At 33.8% G+C, this 13,016-nt stretch overlaps 1 protein-coding gene across 1 annotated transcript; it reads right to left on the reverse strand.

Annotated features, from left to right (window-relative positions):
• Positions 1-700: 700 nt before the first annotated feature.
• On the reverse strand, positions 701-1,897 carry LOC127078726 (uncharacterized). Its single transcript, XM_051019158.1, has one exon. It carries the CDS (start codon positions 1,895-1,897, stop codon positions 701-703), a length of 1,197 nt encoding a protein of 398 aa, XP_050875115.1.
• Between the last annotated feature and the right edge of the window lie 11,119 nt (positions 1,898-13,016).

The raw sequence follows: 13,016 nt of genomic DNA on the forward strand, positions 1-13,016 counted from the left end.
AATTGATTATGGCTGGAGGAGTGCTATCTTCTTTCAACTCTTCGAATGCATCTCTCAACCTCCATGGCAATTCTTTAGCTGCCCAATTACAGAATCCTACTAGCCCATCGAGTTTTGCACGAAACTTATCCCTGTCCCCTTGTAAGAAGTCTATGGTCTTCTTAAAGGATTCATAATCTTCAATCACATAGTCTCGCTCTTTCAGCCATATGGAGCTGTCTTGGCGTAATGACTCTAGCTGGTTCTTCCAATAGTTTACAGACTCCCTGACATTTCTTACTTCTCGACACTTCTCCTCCCATACCATGGGTGACACCCTAGAAGCTTCAGTGGCTAGTTTCTTGAGTCAGTGCTCCTGATCTACTTCTGCTTTTGCCTGACGAACATAATTGGTTAGTTCTTTTATCTGAGCCCCAAGTGTATCCCTTATCGTCTTGTTCTCCTTTGTGGCTAGATGCCACCAACGCTCATTGTCTTGACATTCTTTCTGAGCTTGTCGTAGTTGACCTTTAAGAGTATCCAAACAATGATCAACCTGTTCTAATCCCACTTTGATCTTCTTTCTCTTATGCTCCTCCTTGTTGAACTTTTCCACATGTGCTTGAAGTTGTGCCTCTTTTCTCTCAAGCTCCCACTTCATATTGTTTTTCTCATTGGTGGTTTGTTGGAGTTTTATCTGCAGCTCTTCATTCTCTTTTTCTTACTTTGCCATGGCGGTCTTGAGTTCCTCCATTTCCTCAATAGGGACATGGGTGAGCTTAGGTTCAGGAAGAGGTATAGGTGTCCGAATGACAAATGGAATTTTAATTATTTGCACCCTTTCCTTTACCCACTGAAAATATGGTTCTTTTGTAATCCCATTTGCTCTCCCTAACTCAGCTTTTCCTTTTCGATTGACATTTTTCCAAGCTTCTTTGATTCGCTGGAATAAGCTAGGATTCTCAGCCCCAAAGTCAAGTAACAAGAAAGCTTCCAAAGAATTTTCCTCTGGAGGGCCTTCCATTGGGTAGCCAAGTTGTCTGAGCGATAGAACTGGATTAGCATTTACACATCCTTGAGTTCCAATGAGCGGTAGATTTGGGAAATCTCCACAACTGGATATGACGTCTACGTTGATATATTCTTTGGAGTACCAAGAGAGATCTTCAGATCGGAGTGATCCCAATCTCTGAGGCCAACTAACATCTGACTGTTCAACCCAATCACCTGTCTTCGGAAGATGTTCCAGAAACCACTGATACAGTAAAGGAGCACAACAATCAATCAATCCCTTCTTCTTAGTATACCTATGACTTATGTGATAATAGACATCGGCTAACAAAGTGGGTACTGGGTTCCCAGTAAGGAAAACACAAATGGCAGTCATGTCTACGAAACCATCCATATTCGGGAACAGGACGATGCCATAGATAGCCAATGCAATAACAGAGTAACAAGCATCCCAACTTTCTGCCTTCAACAGGGTATGAGCTCTTTCCAAAAGAAAACTTAGTGAAAACCCTTTGGTATTCCCTTTGGTCTCTAAGTTGTCTTTTGCTTCCTTTTCATCCATGTGAAGCGCACTAGCAATGACCTCAAGGGGCAAAGATTCATCTGTCCCTTCAAATAGTGACTTGTCCTTCATAGGGATCCTAACAAGACGCTCGAATTCTTCCAACGTTGGTGCTAGCTGGAAGTCTTGGAATGTGAAGCATCTTAAAGATAAGTCATAAAATTGGGCTAAAGTGATCAAGGTTGTATGGTCCACTTGTTGATTGAGGATGCTAAGCAAATTGCCATAGTTCTTTCCAAAGTTGATTCTGTATACAGGGTGCATCTGAGAGACCAGGCTACGTAAGCTCCTTAGATCGGGATCTTTGAACTTGAGTGAGTAAATGTTCCTTTTGCTTGATTCCATGTTTCTTGAATTCCTGCAACTCATGATACTCAGATTCCTTGGAAATAAAATAATATGAATGCTATGCTATGAATGATGTTATGCGTGTCACATGTAGGTTGATATACAGGTCATGAGAGCGGGTATTCTTGGTTTCTAAACAAAACCCTTTTGGTAGAATGCTAAAGGTAAGAAGTTCCCAGAGTCATCAATCGATGTTTAAGAAAGTTATTGTCATGATGAAAACTCATCCGCTAATAACATCCCTAAACAGAGTCTCGTTTGGGTGAGGCCTTTGTATAGTCCCAAAGAGGAAGACTCCTAGTGGGTCCATACTACACAACTCTCGAGTCCAAGGTTCTAATAAGGTTCTCAGAGTCATAAATCGAGGTTGGGAATACCACTGTAAGGTAGTAATACGCCCAAGGGATCTCATCTGATTGGGGCTTTCATATTACCCTAATAAGTTTGAGACTTTTCAGGTAAATACTACATAACCACCGGATATAATGGGTTAAAAGGTCCCTAGAGTCATTGATCCAACTTGAGAATACTATCGCCGTGACGAAAACTCGTCGGGCAATAATATATCAAGAGAATCTCCTCTAGGCGGGGTCTTCGTTTCTTCCCAACAAGGAAGACTCCTTGTGGGCGCCCACTACGCAACCACTAACTTAATCTTATGGTTTTTCTCAGACTTGGGTGGAGAGCCTATCTCACAAAGTATCATCAACCAGAGCACCCCCAATAAGACATAGTCAATAAATCACAATATAATAATTATGACAGAATAATAATAGCAGAATAGAAAAATAACAGACAAACAAACAAGATTAACACACAATACAGAAACTGAACTAAATTAGGCTTCACTCTCTCTTGCTTGGAGCTAATCCCCAACAGAGTCGCCATCTGTCGCATCTCGAAAAATACGATCCCTCGCGATGGTCGCGGAAAAAATTATGTTCGAACAGAGTCGCCATCTGTCGCATCTCGAAAAATACGATCCCTCGCGATGGTCGCGGAAAAAATTATGTTCGAACAGAGTCGCCACCGAACTTTATTTATCTTGATGAAGGAATAGGAAAATATCGATAAAACCTTTAGGAAATGGAATAATGGTCGTCGCAACCATATTCGGGTTCGGGAGTGGATTACGTAAGGGGAAGGTATTAGCACCCCTTACGTCCGTTGTACTCAACGGGAACCTTTTAGTTCTAATGTGCGGTTTGAGTGTTAATTTATGTTTGTTTGTTATCTTTGGGTTATAAAATAATGAAAATAGAAATGGATGAGAACCTCATAAAAGGGGATAGGGGAGGTTTTTTTATTAGTGTGCTCGCGAAGATACAACAATTTCCTGCCTACGTATCCTTATAGTATAATAAGGAAGTCAGAGCATTCGTAGTTCGGGGAACTACGGTTGGTTGGTGTCTTTTAATGAACGACTGTTTAGATCGTATCCTAAAGGCTAAACGTTGGCTTGTCTACTCTCGGCGGAGGCTTAAGCATTAGTTTGTTATGCGCATTAGAAAGGATTAAATAATGTTCTTTTGAAAAGAGTTTTGATCACACGGAGGTGACAAGTTGAATTAATGTGTTGGGTGTTTTGTTTGATTGGTTATGATCGCAAGAGGGTGAGAAAAGATAGTTTTGATGTGTTGAGATATTTTGGTTGGATGACGACCATTCAGATAGTTGAGTAAGACAACTCGTATCCTAACAGTCGGGAAAGGGAATAGAAGACTCTAAACCACCTTCTTTTTCATCTGAGTGATTATGAAAATAAGGTTGTATATGGTGGATGTATTTTTAAAATGAACGACAAGTACTTGAATAACTGAGTAAGACAAATCATATCCAAGCATTTGAGAAGAGGAGTTGAAAGCTCAAAACCATCTCCCTTTTCGTATAGTTCGTTGTGAAAATGATTTGATTAAGTTGTAAGTTGGTGGAAAAATGACAATTGTTCGACTGACCGAGTAAGAAGACTCGTATTCAAACAAATGAGGAGAGAAGTTGAAGACTCAAAGTTATCTCCTTTTTCATTTAGCTTATTATGAAAATAATTTGATTTAATCGGGTTTAGAAGTTTGTAGAGGAACGACAATTATTTGAATAACCAAGTAAGAGAACTTGTATTCAAATAGTCGTGGAGAAAAAATTGAAGACTCAAAGTTATCTCCCTTTTAGTTTCTTGTTATAAAAGGATTTGATTTGTTCGTGCTTAAATGGATTAGAACTGACGACCATTTGACTAACCGAGTAAGAAAACTCGTATTCAAATAATCGAGGAGAGGAGTTGAAAACTCAAAACCATCCCCCTTTTCATTTTCAAATGAAGTGTCGTTTAGATGTGATTAAGTATTTTAATTTAACTTTCGATGTCGGATCGAGGTTTTAAAAATTGCATTCTTGTGAATGAATTGAATTTATTTAGTGAATGGTCCATTTAATCGATTAATTAAAACCGAGTAGGTCTCATTGTAAGAAAACCCAAGAGTAAGCCATGTGAGGTTGATGGCGATGCTTTTACAAGCGATCGACTTACATAGGTGTTTTGAAAAACGGGCTCGACTTTGAATCGAGAGGTTTTATTTTGTTTTTTTTTTAAATTGGTTTGAATTGATGGCATGGGAATTATAATCTTTTTTTATATTTTTTAAGTTTTTATCATTTTTAGGTTCATTTTAAGATGAGGTGAAGGATGTACAATGATATAGCATAAATCGAAGTAAAGTAAATACACAAAAATAAATAAATATTAGAAGCGGGATTTAAAAGAATTAGATGTTAATTGAGGAAATTAAAAAAATTAGAGTTAATCGTTAAATGTTAGATTTTAGTTGAAATCAACATGAAATAACAAGAGAATTGTAATAAAATGTTAAATCTAAAACAAATAACTAAAGTTTAAACAATTAACAAAAGTATCATTAAATTAAAACTCAAAACAATATTAAACTATCAAAAATCTCAATTCTAAACTATTATCCAAAATATTAATTTTAAAATATTAATAAAGATTAAATTCTAAAATCATTCTAAATTAAATTAAAATTCTAAAATAATTCTAACTCACCTTATAATTCTAATTAATCTACAATTATTTCTAAAAGAAAGAAATCTAATTAAATTCTAAAATATTTTCAAAGATTAAATTCTAAAATCATTCTAAATTATATTAAAAAATCTAAAATAATTCCAAATCACCTTATAATTATAATTAATCTACAATTATTTCTAAATAAAAAATTATCTAATTAAATTCTAAAATATTAACAAAGATTAAATTCTAAAATAATTCTAAATTAAATTAAAATTCTAAAATAATTCTAAATCACCTTATAATTCTAATTAATCTACAATTATTTCTAAAAGAAAGAAATCTAATTAAATTCTAAAATATTTTCAAAGATTAAATTCTAAAATCATTCTAAATTATATTAAAAAATCTAAAATAATTCCAAATCACCTTATAATTATAATTAATCTACAATTATTTCTAAATAAAAAACTATCTAATTAAATTCTAAAATATTAACAAAGATTAAATTCTAAAATAATTCTAAATTAAACTAAAAAATCTAAAATAATTCCAAATCACCTTATAATTATAATTAATCTACAATTATTTCTAAATAAAAAATTATCTAATTAAATTCTAAAATATTAACAAAGATTAAATTCTAAAATCATTCTAAATTAAACTAAAAATTCTAAAATAAATCTAAATCACAATAGAATTCTAATTAATCTACAATTATTTCTAAACTAAATTTAATATTTCCAATATTTCTAAATCCAACTCTTCAAAAAAATTATAACCTAAACCTAAAAAAATTCTAATGAACCTAAATTCCTAATTATTTCTAATATTTCTAATACTATTTCTAATCCTAAAATTATTTCTAATTAATCCTAATCATAACTAATTTAATCTAATTAATACCTAATCATCTAATTAAGCTAAGTAACCTATATTAACTAAATTTAATCAACTAGTAACCAAAAACAAAGGAATAAGCCCAAAGAAGTTGAGAATGGGCTCAACAAAGGATATCAGAGTCCATTCGGATGGGGTGCAGTAGCATTGAGGGAGTGTACACACAGGCCAAAATTGCTTGGGCCAAAGGCCCAAGTTCTCACCAACATAATTAGGTTTTTACAACAGAATCTTCAGATCGTACCTTCAAAAATTTCCCAGAATGAGGGATTGTGGTTGTGAGACCTCACAGACCAACTGAAGCCGCCATGGAGGTTGCGCCTGTGAGGAGCGATTGAAGGTCGATTGTGGCCGGCGGAGAAACTGTGGTTTTGTGAGGGTGCTCGTTGGAGGTAGAAAATGAGGGTGTGGAGCGTGTGGGTTCACGGTTGAAGGAGGAGAAGAGGTGCGAGTTTGGAGGTTTGGAAGGATTCGTTGGAAGGAGAAGAAGATGAAGCTGAGTTTGATGCGTCCCGTCTTTAGATAAGCCTCCTTCTTCTGTTTCGGTTTTTTTTAGGGTTTTGAAAAAAAGCTTTGTTGTGTTTATTACTATGTTTGCTGTTGTGTTTTTTAGTTTCTTTTGAAAGAATCTCTTACTGTGATGTGTATCTCTTGCTATGTTTTCTATTGTTGTTTTGGTTTCTATTTTTTTTTAAGGTCTCTTACTGTGATCTCTTGTTCTTAACGCCTCATGAACCTTTTATGAAGAATTTTTATTAGTTTTTTTTAACTCCTTTCTTTTTCGATTTTCCCATCCCAAATTATATGGGATTTAATTTCTGTGGATTTGTTCTGTTTTAAGTTATTATTGCAATGCCTTTTTGGATGTTCAAGTTAACCTGCTGGGTAAAGTTTCAAACTGAGTAATTTGTTTAGTTATTTTTTAGTTTTTTAAGTGCTTTTTATTTAAGCTGTTTTTCCTCTCTGCAGGTTACAACGTGAAGTGACTTGATGGAATGGAAGGTTGGATCCACTCTATGAGGCAATTGGATTTAGGAGCGTTTTGGCCTGAAGAAAGGTTTTGGCTGTTGGTTCTTCAAAAGCTTTGTTCTCAACCTGTCATTGTTGCAGCAACTTTTATTTGGATTTGTATTGTGGATAATTATGCAATTGTTCTTGAATGGTTTGTAACGTGTGAAGTTTTTTTTAAAAAAAATGTTTATGTAATTAATTTTCTTTTTTGTTTAAAAACAACTAAATTTTATTTTAATATTTTGTTTGTACATGTCCCATTAAGGTGTTTTAAAATTTGTCTTGTTATCTCAATTAGAACCTGTTTGGACCATTATGAGTCATTCAACTTTAGAAGTTACTTTTAGCATGTTTTTTTAACAAAATACAACTGTGACCAAGAGTTAAAAATGAAACATGTTATTGCAATTTCAACTCTAATCCAAAAACAACATACTTTCAACTATGGCACAAAGAACCCAAATAATGGTGACTTAATTTAAAAACCACACAATTCTAACTTCAACACATGAATCTAAATATGGTGCTTTAATTTAAAAAACAAAACAATTCTAATTTCAACACATGAATCTAAATGTGTGACTTTTAATTTAAAAAAAAAAAACAACACAATTCTATTTTAAATACAAAAATCTAAACATGGGATTTTTAATTTAAAAAACACAATTCTATTTTAAATACAAAAATCTAAACATGGGACTTTTAATTTAAAAAACACAATTCTATTTTAAATACAAAAATCTAAACATGGGACTTTTAATTTAAAAAAAAAACATACATGTTTCTAAAAAATGCAAATTTAATTTGGGAATCCATGAAGAACTTTGAACTTGATATAAATATTTGGGATGAGTAAATGGATTAGTAAATAGTGATCATAGAAATAATAACATGGCTTTTAACACTTACTAATAAAAAAATAGGTTTTGGATTAGTAATGTAAAAAGATTCAAACCACATTTTAGATTATGAACACACTTATGCAAATGAGCCTTTGAAATAAAAAGATCTCATGGGTGAACCACAAATGGCCGGACAAAATTGGGGTATGACACTTGGCATCCTTCTTACCCCTCTTTCATAGGGTTTGTTTTGGGGGAGATCACCAAGCACCATGTGATTGTACCATACTTGTATATTATCATTTTTTTTACTAACCAAAATACCAAAAATATGTCTTTATATTTGCCTAAGTCTTTTGTAGGTAGGGCATGATCACCATTGATCTATCATGTTCACACCTAGGGTTTGAGAACCTCATTGCTAAGAGCACAACCAAGGAATGATCCAAAATGTCTCTAAGCATCATGTATGAGTCCCAATGATCTTCACATGTTATCTTGATCAATATTTCTTCAAGAGTTTGGAGTTGGTTTGCCTTGAAAACCCTAGTTTATCTGGGTATTTTGAGTAACTTCTTCAACAAGCTTCCTCACCAATTGATCAAATTTCTCAAGGGACACTTCAAACTTATACATATATGATCTACCATGAGCCTAAAAGGTCAAGAGAATTGCAATTTAGCAAGTTGGTTGATGGTGGTTGGCCAGATGAAATCATCTGATCAAAACTTGGTCCCCCTAGACCCTATCTCCTACAATTTTCATCATATGAAAATAATTCCAAGAGAAAATTTACTCTAAATGACATTCCAAACAACTTTCATGTTGAGGTCTAGAGCTATGTTTTCTTGGAAATCCATTTTCTATGTTGAAACATTATAGGTCAGTTTGTCTAAACCCTAATTTGAAAGTCAACTTCCCAAGGCCATAACTTACTCAATTTTTATTAGATGAAACACTTCCAAGTTTAAAAATCAAATTCAAGATGTTTAATTCAACTTTTATTTTTGGAGTGAAAGCTAAATCAACTTTTATGAGCATGTGATATGAGGATACATTATAGGTCATTTTGGACCAATACCATTGAACAAGTGATTTTCCTCAACTTCAAAAAGGCATAACTCACTCATTATAAATCCAAATGATGTCAAATTGGTGACCATTTTTAAGGTATTTGAAAGATCTACAACTTTGATGAATACACGTTTCTCATTTGGAGCTCACATAAAAATTTAAGCAAGGTGGAATAATGAAGCATGTGACTTGACACTTAGAAAAATTTTCAACATGTTGAAATTTCCAAACTTCCACCTCAAAATTCACCATAATACAAGTCCCAAATGGAAAAGTGTTCAACATAAGAGTTGTTCCTCTTTATCTAAGCTTTCCAAAGAGTCCCAATTCATTCATTTTGGATGAAGTTTGAGGGGTCTGCGTATGGTGTAAACAGGGCTGTATCAGTTGGCAAGATTCAAGCTTCAAATGATCAAATAACTTTGCCTTGCCATTCAAGCTTCATTCAGACTTCATTTCATTGGATTTTGGATCTAATTGAGATGCTTCACGTGCATGTACATGCCCATGCAAGCGTGCCATTCACATTGCCAAGTTTGGATAAAATTTCAAGTGTGCAAATAACATTTCATTTTGCTATAAATAGAGACCCTCTGTGCTCATTTCAAGGGATCCTTGCGCGCCAACTTTGCCTCCATACTTGAAACCCTCACACTTGAAAGGAAAACCTGATAATTTTCATTTGAAAATTGAGTTTGAATTTCACTGTTTGGAGATTCAAAAACTCCAGGATCCAAAGCTTTGTACCAATCCTAAGCCACTTTTGCAAGCTACCTGAGCAAGATCAAACACGAATTGAAGCAAGAGAGATCAAGTTCTGCACAACATTGAAGGTATTTTCCAAAAAAATTCTTCTCTTCGATTCTCACTAAATTCTAATCAATTCTCTTGGATCTTTGGTTGTCTGAAGTCCTACCAATGTAGGCAAGAAGATTGAGTTGCTTTGAGGTCAAATCGAAGCAACTCAGTTGACACACCTCAAAATTCAATTCCACATATCTCTCTATATATTTGGAGTTAGTTAAAATTGAGATGATATTAGTGATCTATGCCATTTTATCTTTCAGATCATGTCCTCCTTTTTCATTTATGTTATGATGATGATTGAACTAGTCCGACCAGGGTCATCGGAGAAGATGACCGGCCTTTGGCTCCGACAGTGATGTGGCACGGTTCAGAACCATTGATTTATTTTAAAATATTTTAATCTGAGGCATCCAAAGTGATTACCATGCGTGTGGAACATTTGACTTGGTGTATGGTGGAACGCACGCTAAGATCCACTTGATCTGCCACCTCAATTAATGAGGGAGATCAAGTGGTCCACATTTTTTTGATTTTTTGATTTTAATTTTTATCCTTTGATTTTCATTAATTCATATTAATTTTAATATTAAAAAAATATGAGAGTTTCACCAATTTTTTAAAAATAAAATCCCCTTTCTTATTTTGAATGAAAATTGTTTTTTGGATCATTATTAATATTTTTAATGATTTAATTGATTTTGTGAATATTTTTAATTATTTAAAAATACTTTTAAGTTTCCAAAAATTCTGAATTTTTTTCTCCAAGGTCCTTTGACCTTGTTTGACCTATGATAAATCTCATGGCTATTTCTTTGGTGTTTTGATGAGGTTTTAGGAAATTGACCAACCATATTTAATTTAATGTATTATTTTTAGTATTTTTAATTGAATAAATGCCAAATAAATTATGTAGAGCCATTTTGATTGACTTTGGAAGTTTGACTTGTGTTGTTGGGCTTTGGTCAAGGTTGATTTGAATTTGTTAAGTTAAGATCATTGGATTTAGGGGATTGATGGAATGTACATTCCATCTCCCAAAATGAATGAATGATCTTAATTTGGTAAAAGTCCTTCTTTGTCCAATTTGAGTTTGATCCATTTCCCCTCCCTCTTCATCTCATTACCCTTCTTTATGCATTCATGTCATGGACCTATGATATCTCAATATCTTAAGGCTAGTTGATTGCAAAATCAACATAAGTATGGATGAGATTAGGCCCCCACTTTTGCATATTCTTTTTGTGTGTGGTATGTTTCATGAGCATAGTTCATCATATTATGTCTCTAACATGCATTAACAACAAAATTCTATTGCCCGACCTCAAATAGTTGTGACTTCTACATAAGTCCAATTATGATTGCTTAACACAATGTTAAATTTTTGAGACAAAAGGCATAATATTCTAGTTAGTGAGATTGTAAGTCTCCCATCTTTCATGGTATTGTGTGGAAACTTGGCCTTTTTTCCTTCCTTTGGAAGATGTCTTGGTTTAAGGATCCATGCTTGTGATAAGTAGGTTGAGTGTTCTCCAAAGAATGACTTAAAGCAAAAGCAATACTAACTCCTAACTCATTAACAACTAACATTTAATTCCAAGTCATTTACTTTTAATGCACTTTATTTTTTAAGCCTTATTCATACCATTTTAATTGTTTATGTTAATGTCATTTTCACTTTGTCCACTTGGACCGTATTTTGGTGATATATTTTGTTTGTGAATATTGTGTTTGTTTGTGTGGTCTTTGACCATTAATGTACATAATACAAACAAAAACCCTAAAAATATCTTGTGTGGACTGTTGGTTTGATTTGAGACTATTGGACTTAGAATTTAGGCAACACTCCTTATGCAAAGGACTTGGCCAATGCCAACTTGCATGTAACCAAGTGCTTGAAGTTTGAAACTTCATCTGATACATCATTGAAGATCCATTTGAGTTCATCTGCAACATGATCATTGTGAAGCTGTTACTTTGAACCTGTGACTTATGGCATCTTGAAATTCATCTACTACTTGGGAAAACTTGAAGAAGATCATGGAATTGCTAAGTTTGGATGTGGCTATCTTTATTTGATGCTTTGCTCTTCAAGTTGATATATTGTGCATTATTTGTGGCTTAATTCTAATGTCCAAGGGAATTTGGGTTTCTATATGACATTCTTGTCTATTGGATTGCAACAGTCAGATCTTTTCAACTCTTAACTTTTAAATTTATGCTTAGGATTAGTCTCTTCATCTCTTACCCATTTATTTAATTTCAAAATCTCTCCCTCCTTTTAAAAACTTCTTTGCTTGTGCTTGTTTTTCTAAACTTAGACCATATTGCAAACTAGAAACTTTGGCCTTATGCCATTGCACTTTCAAACTTCTTTTCTTAATCAAACCTGTAAATATACTTAAACTATACTTGACTTAAAATTTTCAAAAGCAAAAAAGAATTAATTCATTCAAACCATTTGTAGGCCTTTGTGCCTTTCAAACCTAACTTTTATTAAAAGCAATGCATCCACTTTGAAATTTATACCACGAACTACAAGGTTTTGATCCCTCATTTTTTTGTTGGTACGTAGGCACAAGTCCGAAGGTCTTGTCAAACACAAAAATATAATTAATGAATTCTTTTCTCATCCCCCCATTCTATTTGTTTGCAAAAATCATTTGTACAAAAACACATATGCTCACAAGAAAGGGCTCCCTAGGAGTACCTAGAACACTTTGGGTGCTAACACCTTCCCTCTCTGTAACCAACCCCCTTACCTGTAATCTTTGGCATTTTATTAGTTTTGATTTGAAAACTTCTTATTTGTGGGTTTTGTTCGTACTTTTCCCTTGGAAACAATAAAAGCGCGGTGGCGACTCTTGTTTATTTGATGTCTAACTTATCCATAGCTTGATGATCATGAATTTACCGCTACATCCACCACCCGAGAAATTAAAAACCAAAGGAGGAGGGAAGAAGAAAGGAAAAAAACCCAGCAGGATATGATGTTTATATGGACCCTTCGTATCATGAGTATGTTGATAAGGCATTTCAATCTTCACAAAGGCAATCTCAACCATCACAGACTTCGAAGAAGTTAAAATTATCAAAGAAGAAACCACAATCAAAGAAATATTTCCCTCTTCAATTTCCTAATCATATTAGGTCATACATTGAAGATGTAGTTAATGTTGTATCAGATGGTAATTGTGGATTTAGAGTCATTACATCATTGCATGGATATGGTGAGGATGGTTGGTCAATGGTTCGCCGAGACTTGGAGTTGGAAATAATAGACAAGGATATGTCAACTTTGTATGACAAGTTATTTTGTAATCGGTTGGCAGAAGTGAGAGAATCTTTGATGATAGAATCCCTTGGTTCACAACCACTAGAAAAATGGTTGACTCTACCATATATGGGTTACTTGATATAAAATCGCTATAATGTTGTACTTGTCTGTTTAGGCAATCCGTGC

The sequence above is a fragment of the Lathyrus oleraceus genome, chromosome 5 (assembly GCF_024323335.1).
Source record: "Lathyrus oleraceus cultivar Zhongwan6 chromosome 5, CAAS_Psat_ZW6_1.0, whole genome shotgun sequence".
Lineage (NCBI taxonomy): Eukaryota > Viridiplantae > Streptophyta > Magnoliopsida > Fabales > Fabaceae > Lathyrus > Lathyrus oleraceus.